Source organism: Rana temporaria, chromosome 9, assembly GCF_905171775.1.
Source record: "Rana temporaria chromosome 9, aRanTem1.1, whole genome shotgun sequence".
NCBI classification, from domain to species: Eukaryota; Metazoa; Chordata; class Amphibia; order Anura; family Ranidae; genus Rana; species Rana temporaria.
Window position 1 is genome coordinate 148,512,224 of NC_053497.1, and position 12,212 is coordinate 148,524,435.

A 12,212-nucleotide genomic window follows, 5' to 3' on the forward strand; every position below is an offset into this window, starting at 1 on the left:
TCCTTGGGCACTATTTCCCCCCATTGATTCTAGGCAATATTTTTTCCTACTGACAATGATGAAGCACGGTTCTTTCCACCAATATCAACAATGGGGCATAATTCCTCTCATCGATGACACCAGTGGGGCCCTATTACTTCCACTGGCATCACTGATATAAATGTTGGAACACTATTCCTGCCACTGACACTAATTATGGGGCACTATTCCTTCCACTGACACCAAATGATGGGACACGATTCCTGCCACTGACATCAATGAAGGGCACTATTCCTTCCACTCACAGCAATGAAGGGCACTATTCCTTCCACTGATGCCAATGATAAAGCACAATTTTTTCGACTGTCGCCAACAATGGGACACTATTCCTCCTACCAATACCAATAATGGTGCACTAATCCTTCCACTGATAACAATGGGGTGCTATTCCTCCTCCTACTGACCACAGGTGCAATGTAACATTTTCTACTCCAACTGACGCTCCTAAAGTCTGAAGTAAACTGGCCCATTGTTTAAAAAGTTTGGAGACCTCTGATCTATACCATGGCTGGAATTCATAGACACCTTCACAGACATACACTTTGATCAAAATTAAACGTTTACTAAAAAAACAGATCATTTAAAGTCACAACACATTCTGTTTTGCTGGCCTACCTTCAAACCTTTAGGTCCCATGAAGCCTATGACGCCAACAGTGCCCATGTCACCCTGATGGGAACAAAATCTGAGAGATTAGAGACAAGGCCTGCCAACATTAAAATACACTTTATATTGACAGACAAGCATATACATTCAGCAATTACTAGATATTTGTATTTAAACAATAGTGGAATTGTTAGAAAGTTATACATAAAATAAGCTAAAGTTTTACCGACCACAGAGTAGGTAATTTTTTAGATTTTTTTAAGTGAATTGCAAAACATAAAAAATAAATAAAAAACTGAACAAGCTTCTACTTCGGTACACACTCACACATACACATATATTGCAGCAGTGAATAAAGCAATGTCGATGCACAAAGGACAGTCATTCAGATCAACCACAGTCCAAAGGGAATTTTCATTGGCTACTCTAGGTTTACTGCAATTTGCACACCACTCTACCTTCATAAAATTCTTTGCACATCACTCCAAGTAGAACTAATGGCACACATTTTTTTGGAGATACAACGCTGCTGACCCCCCCCCCCCCCAATCTGTGCCCCACTAGGGACATTTCTATTCACTTCTTTGCCATAGCCAAAGGGAGAACTTGAGAGGAAGGGAATCCCTGTATGTCAGCAGAACTAGTGTCCCCATTGGAAGATTTCTCCTATTTACTACCAGGTGTTCTATTGATAACGTGTGTGTGCATGAAATGCATTGGGAGGAGCCTATGTGCTGACGTCAAGCCACCGCATCCACGTGTTTGGAGCGGTTGCCGCCATTGTACGTGTATTTGCCGTTTTATTTATGCTACAGTACATTTTGGATTTTAAATACGTTCAATAAAATTTACTACACTATATAAGCTTTTTCTGGGCTCCTGGCTGGTGAGCTTCTTTACATTTAGTGTGCGGTGGTCTGGAAGCAAGTCTCCTTGTTACCTATGGCATATACTGAAGATGATCGATTGCTGATCATTGACTGGAGCTGGAATAAGTCTTTTTTCTGCCAAGTGCATAATTAGGATAGAGGTTTACTTGGAGATACTTCCCATGCACCCTTGCTTTGTCTGGTGGATATTATATTGTGCCTAGTACCCTTTAATTTCCGGTGAGCCTCCATTGCACCTATTAACTGGATACTGAATGAATTTTCTTACACCATATGGATTGTTTTATCATTGCATATGTTTGTGTTTCATAACCATTGTGATTGCTTTCTGTACCTTCGCTATACATACTGTATAATTTTTGATTTAGCGCTCCACAACCATTGGTTGTATTTATCACAAGGGTTTGTATAGTCACCTTGCGTGCCAGCTGCTATAGTGATTGGTGCGCTCACTACACACATTGCTATAAACGCTTTTCTTGCGCCAAAGGTGCCAATAATGGCTGACAAAAAATTCATATTCATTTAAATTAATGATATTAAAAGAGTAAAGGTTTTTTTTTTCCGTGAACGTTTCCAAGTGCGCATGCTCCAAATTACGCCGCAAACTGTCAATGCTTTCGACGTGAACGTAACTTACGTACAGCCCTATTCGCGAACGACTTACGCAAACGACGGAAAATTTGACGCTGGCCCGACGTCCATACTTAACATTGCGTACGCCTCATAGACCCAGGGGTAACTTTACGCCGGAAAAAGCCTAACGTAAACAACGTAAAAAAATGCGCTGGGCGGACATACGTTTCTGAATCGGCGTATCTACCTAATTTGCATATTCCTTGCATAAATCGACGGAAGCGCCACCTAGCGGCCAGCGTAAATATGCAACTAAGATACGACGGCGTAAGAGACTTACGCCAGTCGGATTTTAGCAAAATTCCGGCGAATCTTGTTTTCTGAATACAGAAAAAAGATACGCCGGAGCATACTAGCAGTTAGGCGCCGTATCAATAGATACGCCAGCGTAACTTCTTTCTGAATCCGGGCCACTGTTCTGTTCTGATTTTTAAGAACGGTTTATCATCAATTTACTATTACAATTTACTCCGCTGCAAATGAGGATTTAGGCTCGCTGTGTCAATAACTAGTAGAGGACTTTGTTGGATTATTGCATTCTGAAAATGTAAGGGATATAAACACATGTCCCAGACCTCAGCTGCTAAACACAAGCCTGGCCCCAGCTCTGCTGTTTACCTGAACAGCTAGCATCAGAAGGTGTCACACTGTGGTGCGCACTGCAGAGTCGAGTTCAGGAATCTTCTTTCATGAAAATGTGTTTTTTGCACAGACCTTGTAGGGACAGAAGCTGTTTGAGGTCTATTGGAAAGGTGGAAGTATGGGCAGCAGAAAGTATCTAGTATGTACTTCAGGCCTGCTTTGAGGTGCCTAAAAACACAAGAGCATATTAATCTGACTGGGGAACAACTGTATACCTCTAAATCCTCCATGATGTCCCTACTTGTAGTCAGAATCAACTGTCAATGATGGCCCCGCAAAAACAACCTAGCATCTGATCAGTTCCGTCTTAATGCTCTTTAGGCTCAAACATAGTAATTTGTGAAATCTGAACGTGCATGTTTACAGAGTTGGCTTCCATTTAATGTCATTAGCCAAATTTTTGTAGTCTCCAGGACCAAGCTCATATAAATAGCACAAAGGGACAAGAGACACGGTTGTAATATAGTTGCTTACAATGGGGTTTGTGGTCACTGCACGAGGGCACGCACTTCGTTCCATGATTAAACCCACAATGGACAAATCCATCTTGTTCTATCTCATAAATCAGTGTTTTAGTTTCTGTTTTTCCTTTATTACAGACAGCAATTTTCCAGTATCTCTACAGCCTGTTTAATTACTAGCAGTAACCTATGAAATTGGTTTCTATATAGCCTAAACCTTCAAATAAAATATAGGGCATAATGATAATTTAGCACTTACAGATCATTCAATTTATTGTACATTTTAAATATGTTTGAGAGATTTCTTATATGCCGTTTTTGGATGAATTGCATTTTAAAAAGAGTAATGCCGCATACACACGATCATTTTTCGGCATGAAAAAAAACAACGTTTTTAAAAACGTCATTTAAAATGATCGTGTGTGGGCTTCACATCGTTTTTCATCTTCTGAAAAACGACAAAAAAAAAAAATTCGAGCATGCTGAATCTTAACGTCGTTTTCAAAAATTTCATTTTGCGGGTTGTAAAAAATGATTGTGTGTGGGCTAAAATGACGTTTTAAACAACGTTTTAAACCCGCGCATGCTCAGAAGCAAGTTATGAGATGGGAGCTTCAATGGAACTTCCCCTTTAGAGTGCCGTCGTACGTGTTGTACGTCACCGCGCTTTGCTCATAATTTTTTAAAAACAATGGTGTGTGGGCAACATCGTTTTTAATGATGAAGTTGGAAAAACGTCGTTTTTTGGACATGCTGAAAAAAAAAAAAAATTCATGCCGAAAAACGACCGTGTGTACGCGGCATTAGTCTATACAAAATTGATATTTTAGTTTTTGGTTGATTATGAAGAATGAAATCCAACTGATATTTACTTGTATTACTTGGATGATGGAAAAACCCTTAGGCCTCGTACACACGACCGAGGAACTCGTCATAAATGAAACATCGTTTTCCTCAACGAGTTCCTTGTCAGGCTTGTCGAGAATCTTGTCAAGCTTTCTTTGCGTACACACTGTCAAGACAAAATCTCGTCGTTCTCAAACGCGGTGACGTACAACACGTACGACGGTACTATAAAGGGGAAGTTCGATTCCACTGGCACAACCCTTGGGGCTGCTTTTGCTAATCTCATGTTACTGCGTGTAAAGTAAAAGTTTGGTAAGAGACGATTCGCGCTTTTCAGTCTGTTAAAGCGTGACAAATGTGCTATCTCCATTACGAACGCTACTTTTACCGAAGGTGCGCTCCCGTCTCATACTTTATTCTGAGCATGCGCGGGTTTCTAAGCATACACACGAACGTGTTTCTCGTTGTAAACCAGCCTGACGAGAAACACGATGAGGAAATTGAGACTCCCGACGAGGAAAAAGAGAACTTGTTCTCTTTTTTTCTCGTCGAGTTCCACGTCAGTTTTCTCGACGAAAAACACACACACAACCGTTTTCCTCAGCAAAAAAGCTCTGCCACCAAGTTTCTTGATGAATTCTGTCGAGGAAAACGGTCGTGTACACTAGGCCTTTCTCTCACTTAGACAAAAGCTGTCAGTTTTACCCATGCCCAAACGTTTCAGTATTAGCATATTAACTCAGGCATTCTTTTATCTTGTACTTAAAGGGTTACGTTAGCACAACCTCTGTGCAAATTTCCAGTGGAAAGTGAGGTCTTTAGCTATTATTTTATCTGCACAGGAGATCTTCCCATCTAAATACAGTGGCTTGAGGATGGGCTTGAAGCCAAGGACAGCTAGTTTCCTGCAACTAGCTAAAAGAGCTTTCTATGGCCAGTGCAGAAAGGTGCTCTTGTCCGTTATATACCTGGCTCTACTGTCGCTAACTACAAGGATCTGAAGTGCACAAGGAAGGGGCCACAGATCAAAGAAACACGAGACGTGCCCCTTCATTTTTCAACAAGCCTGGGAGAGATATAATCAGGGGTCCGAGTATTGTGCTGGAGACTTGATCTACTGAGAGGCAAAGGATCGTCTCAGTGAAGGAAACACAAAAGGCTATTTACTAGGCTTGTGCACTCCCAGCTGTGATATTATTTGCATCAATAAAAACTAAACTTTGCTACTTTACCCCCTCTGTGGCTGCCGGTGGGAATGTTCTTTCCTGTACCAAGCTGGCTTTGACTGTTTTTCCAAGTAAATAAATAAAACATTTCTGCAACAAGAAGGCCCTTATTTTACAAGTTTTGCTTTGGTCTGTGACATTATTCTTTGTGTTATATACCTAGAGTACAGACCTCTTAGATATGTCTATCGATTGCCTGTCTTATGCCGCGTAGACACACGATCGGAAATTCCGACAACAAAACCGTGGATTTTTTTCAGACGGAATTTTGGCTCAAACTTGTGTTGCATACACACAGTTACACAAATCTTGTCGGAAATTCCGAACGTCAAGAATACGGTGACTTACAACACTACGACAAGCCGAGAAAAATTAAGTTTAATGATTCTGAGCATGCATCAAATTGATTCCGAGCATGCAGAGGATTTTTGTGCATTGGAATTGCATACAGACGATCGGAATTTCCGACAAGAACTATTGCTGTCAGAAAAAATTGAGAACCAGCTCTCAAATTTTTCTTGTTGGATATTCAGACAGCAAATGGAGCCTACACATGGTCGGAATTTCCAACAAAAAGCTCACATCGAACATTTGTTGTCGGAATTTCCGATCGTGTGTACACGGCATTACAGTGTAATCAGTACATTACACAAGCTAGTTCATAGAAGCAGGACAGGGAAGGAAAATAGGAAGGATAAATAAAAGTCAAACTAGGCAAGAGTTATTCGCCTAGAATAATTCATATGAAGGGGTTTCTGGTTTTTAGGATGGATATGAAGAAACATATCTGAGACTAGATAGATGGAGGTATTTAACAACTCAGTCTAGACATGAGAGGTGTAAAACCTAAATGAACCAATGCAGGCACAAGTGATGGGGATGTCCAGGGTGGCCCGTCTACTCAAAACCCGTTTTTGGTAGTTGGTACACAATTATACCACCAACCATTTTTTATTTCCTAGAATGTTTTTTCCATTCAGGCTATGAGGTCTGCACATTTGTGATTACAAGCGAGTTTGGCTCACTTTTAAATTTTGTATTTATTTTGGAGATTGCAAAAATGGGAACACCTAAAAGGTATTTAGAAACACCAAACTACAAAGAGAACCAGGGACTGTGTTGGGGAAATCTTGCCCATACAGCCTTCCAGAGATACAAGAAGCCAGAAAGTAACTAATTCTAATAAGTTCCTCCTAGAACTAATATGTCTTAAAGGAGAAGTACACGTATGTACACTTAAAGGGGTTGTAAAGGAATTTTTTTTTTTTCATAATAAGCATCCTTTACCTGCAGACATTTCTCTTTTCACTTCCTCATTGTTCGTTTTTGCTCAGAAGTTGCTCTATTTCTTCTCTGTTCACTTCCTGCTTGTCTGATTGTTAATAACCACCGTGAAGGGAGTCTTTACTGCGGTGGTCAGTGACGTGCTCACCCCCTCCTGGGAACTAAATCGGTGCGGCAGGACACTCTCTACGTGTAAGAGACTTCAAGGAGGTGTGAATTACTGGGTGTGCCAAAATTCATACCGGGAAATGTAGTTCTTACATGAACGAGCGCCGCAAACCAGGAAGTGAATGAGAGAACAGAAACTAGAACGCCGGAGGTGATATAGATGAAGGAATTTAATAGGCATTTACTTGTTTTATAACAGAATCATTACACTATTCTGTCTGTCTACATTGCAGACATTAATTTTAGGCAAAACAAAAATTTCCTTTACAACTCCTTTAAATAAATAAGTGCACTTTTTTTGTAAGTAAAAAAAATGCATTTCTCTTTTTTTTTTAGGACCCTGATGCCTTGGAGGTCTCCTGCAGACTGTCATTGTGAGCTGTCTGCCTGTTCATTAACTGGCCAAGCAGTTTCACACTGAAGAATCAATGAAATACCACAGAGCTCAACACCATTGTAGTAGTTCATCGAGAACCACAAACTGACAGCTGAAAGGATGGGACTTGTAGTTCATTCAGTCACAGACTTTTTTCAAAAAGTGAAAGTTGGTACGGGGAACTTCACACTGTACTGCTGTCACAGAGAGAGAGGTCAGCGGGTAGTGGCTGCAGCAGTGAGAACATATTACATGTCCCTAAAGGTGAACTTATCTTTTAAGTGGAGTGCCTTGTTAGTATTCTCAGAGGCAGTAATCTTGGCCAGAAAAATACAAGGCAGGGGAAGCTATAGAAGTAGCTGAGATGAATATTAGGAAAAGTTAGGCAGGAGAGACAGCAACACTGGACAGTAAGGCCAGGACAGACTCTATTAGAGGGTCAACTGCACTGAACATCAAAACCAAAAAAGGGTTTTAAAGTACACTCAGCAGCAAAAACAAAAAACATTAGATATCTGAGATGAATGCATTAGACAACAAAATGAAACCAATGGGCATGCCACTCAATACATTAGTAGCCAGTGCAGGAAAGGCATGACACCCAAGTATGCTACAACATACATATTGAATGCAATATGAAAACAGCATTAATGTGGCTCAGCAGATACTCTTTAATTTTTGGAATGTAGGAGATGGCTTTACGCTATAAGGCAACCATAATGCGCAGAGCACCAAAACACAATATGCTCTGTTCAAACCACAACATACAAGAGCCTCCATCATGCTAGAGAATAGTATCTACTGCTTTGGGAAAAATGATATTTAACAATGATACAGGAAATACACATGTCTACTGTGAACACTCATTTGATTATACTACAATGGCAAAACATGCAAGCAAAAAGAGAGTGTACAATGGAACGTTTTAGTTCCACAGATCAAATTTTCCTGAAAAAGTGGTCTACTGCAAATATCTCATTACTGGGAATTTACAGAAAACAAACAATTGACTTGGAATTGTACATTTAAGACACATTGCTATGGCAAATTAGGACATTCCAGTGTCAAAATCTCTGCTCTAGGCTTTCTTCCTAGGAAGGACAAGTTGCATCCCATCAGAAGAGAAATGGGTATGCAAACAAGGGGTTAAGCCTAATGAAAGCCGGGCCATTTTCAAGGTTCAGGGCATGTTAGGGTTGAAGTTAAATGAAAATTTACTAAAACTGGTACACACAGGATAAGGCTGGTCATACAGTATACAATTTTCTTGTACAATTTTTCTTTAGATTTACCAAAACCATAAAAATGGGGTCAAACCTAAACACTTTCAATTCATATGCAATTAGGCAGGCCCTCATACTACACCGTTGAAGGTAAATCTAAAGGTAATTGAACAAGAAAAGTGTATAATGTATGGCCAGCCTTAAGTGCAGCTGTTTATAGTAACCAATCGGCTTCTAGGTTTTATTGTCAAAGCTTATCCCTGGATCACACTGCTGCAACTTCTCATGCGGCTTGCTGTGATGTGCAACACAGAAAGTCATATGACAAGTCAAAACTCATTTATTTCAATGGGTGCCATCTCAATTGATGCGTCTCAAGTGACAACTCCTTGTGACATGACTGCCATAGACTGCAATTTTAAAATAACAAAAGTCGCAAGGAAGTTGTTTTTTTGTCTTATCGTTGCGACTTTGCATTGCGACTTCATTGTGACACATATTATTGAACTTACAAAAAGCCTCTGAAGTCGCAGCCAAAGTAGCCCTGGAAGTAACAGGACTTTGGCGTCACAACAGCCTGAATTGAATAGGCTGAAGATAGAAGCAGATTGGTTATATGCACAGCTGAACCAGATTCTGGGTGCATCGGTTTTAGTAAATATCCCCCATGGATTGTTAAGAGTGGAGTTATAAGATGTATGAGGGATTTGGTTATGGGGGGGGGGGGGGGGTTGTTCTTTAAGTCCTCTGTCAAGCAATATGCACATCACCATGACTGATATAAGTGAATTCATGCTGTCAGGAAAAAACTAAATTTAAGAGGTTTAAGTTAATATTGTAATTAAACCAGAGAAACTGTAACGTGACCTAGAAAAGGAAAAAATAGACCAGAATTCAGCGGTAGATTTTATATGGGTAGACTTGGTGGGTCACTAACAACAGTAAAACGGTACACCGTTATAAGAGTTTGACACAGACTATGGCTTTCTGCCTCCTGTGGAATACATGGACAACTACAGGGCGCACACTCCTGATCTCCAGCGTGCAAAGCCAGGGACGCAGCATGGGAGTGTAACCTACAACAAGCGTCCTCTTTGTACTGGCTAATATAAAGCCCCCTTCAGCCCTCTGTTTATCCAGGACAGACCCCAGCTATTTACAACCACGCGAGGTTCACGTTACACCGCCTACTGCTCTTTAATAAGATTTTTTTTCGGAAAAAGACACCTGCGGACAGCTATGGACTCGTCGGACAGACGCGAGCCGGTGTCGGCAGCTTTGTGTTAACTGCCATTACAGGCTGGCAGGGAAAGGGTTAATGCAATTCTCTGCCTTATGCCAATATTTATGAAAGGGGGACTCTGTGCCTTTAATTACCATAAGAACGAATAGAACGAAACGTTAATTTGCAGAAGTAACAACATATGTTAATGACTGCACAAAGCTCATTGATTGCCATGTTTACACACAGTGAAGTTAAAGAGAAAAACTTTAAACTTCAGCCACCTCCCTGCGTTGTTTGTTAAACTTTTTCAGATGAATTTAGGAAATGTTTCATATAGGAGCGCAAGGAAAAATATCTTCAATAAATATCAAATCCTATTAAAAGCAAACCTGTCACAGGAAAAGTACAGGCCTTGAAACTGCTAACCTCTGGATGAAAAGGTTAGGTGCCCCCAGCTGTAATACAGGCCCGCTGGACTGAAAGCAACTATGCAGGTCAGAAAAGTCAAAAAAAGTATACTAGTTCTGCATCAGTAACTCAATATATAAAAAGCAAAATGGTCAGGCACGACAGTCAACCAATATGCCTTTTCAGGAGACTAGTTCAGCAATGGTGGCCTCTATGTTTAAATTTTGGAAAGCTTCCTTAAAAGCTGAACTGCAGCAGCATACAGCTAAATACATAAATGAAATCCATACAAAGTATACTGGAGGCATTTTTCTATAAAAAGTATTTGTCTCTGTCCATCTGGTCCTGAGCTCTGCTACACACACAGCACAATCCTGCCTGTGGCCCTGCTACACGAGTTGTCCATCAGTCCCAAGGCTGTGCCTGTAGAGCAGGGGTGTCCAAACTTTTTTCAAAGAGGACCAGATTTCATGAAGTGAACATATGTGAGGGCCGACCATTTTGTCTGACATTCTTTGAATCATTAAAAGTCGGTCTAAGTATGTTCGTCTGAGCACCACTACACTGCCAGTACCCAACAATAATTCTCTTGTCTTTGTGGCTGTGTGTGGTGAAGAGATGAGCTTGGGCGTGTTATATAGAGATATATATACAGTGATGAAAATAAGTATTTGAACACCCTGCTATTTTGCAAGTTCTCCCACTTGGAAATCATGGAGGGGTCTGAAATTGTTATCGTAGGTGCATGTCCACTGTGAGAGACATAATCAAAAAAAAAAAATCCAGAAATCACAATGTATGATTTTTTTAACTATTTATTTGTATGATACAGCTGCAAATAAGTATTTGAACACCTGAGAAAATCAATGTTAATATTTGGTACAGTAGCCTTTGTTTGCAATTACAGAGGTCAAACGTTTCTTGTAGTTTTTCACCAGGTTTGCACACACTGGAGGAGGGATTTTGGCCCACTCCTCCACACAGATCTTCTCTAGATCAGTCAGGTTTCTGGGCTGTCGCTGAGAAACACGGAGTTTGAGCTCCCTCCAAAGATTCTCTATTGGGTTTAGGTCTGGAGACTGGCTAGGCCACGCCAGAACCTTGATATGCTTCTTACAGAGCCACTCCTTGGTTATCCTGGCTGTGTGCTTCGGGTCATTGTCATGTTGGAAGACCCAGCCTCGACCCATCTTCAAAGCTCTAACTGAGGGAAGGAGGTTGTTGCCCAAAATCTCGCAATACATGGCCCCGGTCATCCTCTCCTTAATACAGTGCAGTCGCCCTGTCCCATGTGCAGAAAAACACCCCCAAAGCATGATGCTACCACCCCCATGCTTCACAGTAGGGATGGTGTTCTTGGGATGGTACTCATCGTTCTTCTTCCTCCAAACACGGTTAGTGGAATTATGACCAAAAAGTTCTATTTTGGTCTCATCTGACCACATGACTTTCTGCCATGACTCCTCTGGATCATCCAAATGGTCATTGGCAAACTTAAGACGGGCCTTGACATGTGCTGGTTTAAGCAGGGGAACCTTCCGTGCCATGCATGATTTCAAACCATGACGTCTTAGTGTATTACCAACAGTAACCTTGGAAACGGTGGTCCCAGCTCTTTTCAGGTCATTGACCAGCTCCTCCCGTGTAGTCCTGGGCTGATTTCTCACCTTTCTTAGGATCATCGAGACCCCAGGAGGTGAGATTTTGCATGGAGCCCCAGTCCGAGGGAGATTGACAGTCATGTTTAGCTTCTTCCATTTTCTAATGATTGCTCCAACAGTGGACCTTTTTTCACCAAGCTGCTTGGCAATTTCCCCGTAGCCCTTTTCAGCCTTGTGGAGGTGTACAATTTTGTCTCTAGTGTCTTTGGACAGCTCTTTGGTCTTGGCCATGTTAGTAGTTGGATTCTTACTGATTGTATGGGGTGGACAGGTGTCTTTATGCAGCTAATGACCTCAAACAGGTGCATCTAATTTAGGATAATAAATGGAGTGGAGGTGGACATTTTAAAGGCAGACTAACAGGTCTTTGAGGGTCAGAATTCTAGCTGATAGACAGGTGTTCAAATACTTATTTGCAGCTGTATCATACAAATAGTTAAAAAATCATAAATTGTGATTTCTGGAATTTTTTTTTTTGATTATGTCTCTCACAGTGGACATGCACCTACGATGACAATTTC

General features: G+C 41.0%; 1 protein-coding gene across 2 annotated transcripts in view; it reads right to left on the bottom strand.

Annotated features, from left to right (window-relative positions):
- COL27A1 (collagen type XXVII alpha 1 chain) overlaps positions 1–12,212 on the bottom strand; it is a 540,002-nt gene that overhangs the window by 297,615 nt on the left and 230,175 nt on the right. For both annotated transcript variants that reach the window (XM_040324820.1, XM_040324819.1), the window contains exon 15: positions 655–708. In XM_040324820.1, coding sequence (XP_040180754.1) covers positions 655–708 — 54 coding nt within the window. The remainder of the gene's footprint in view (positions 1–654; positions 709–12,212) is intronic.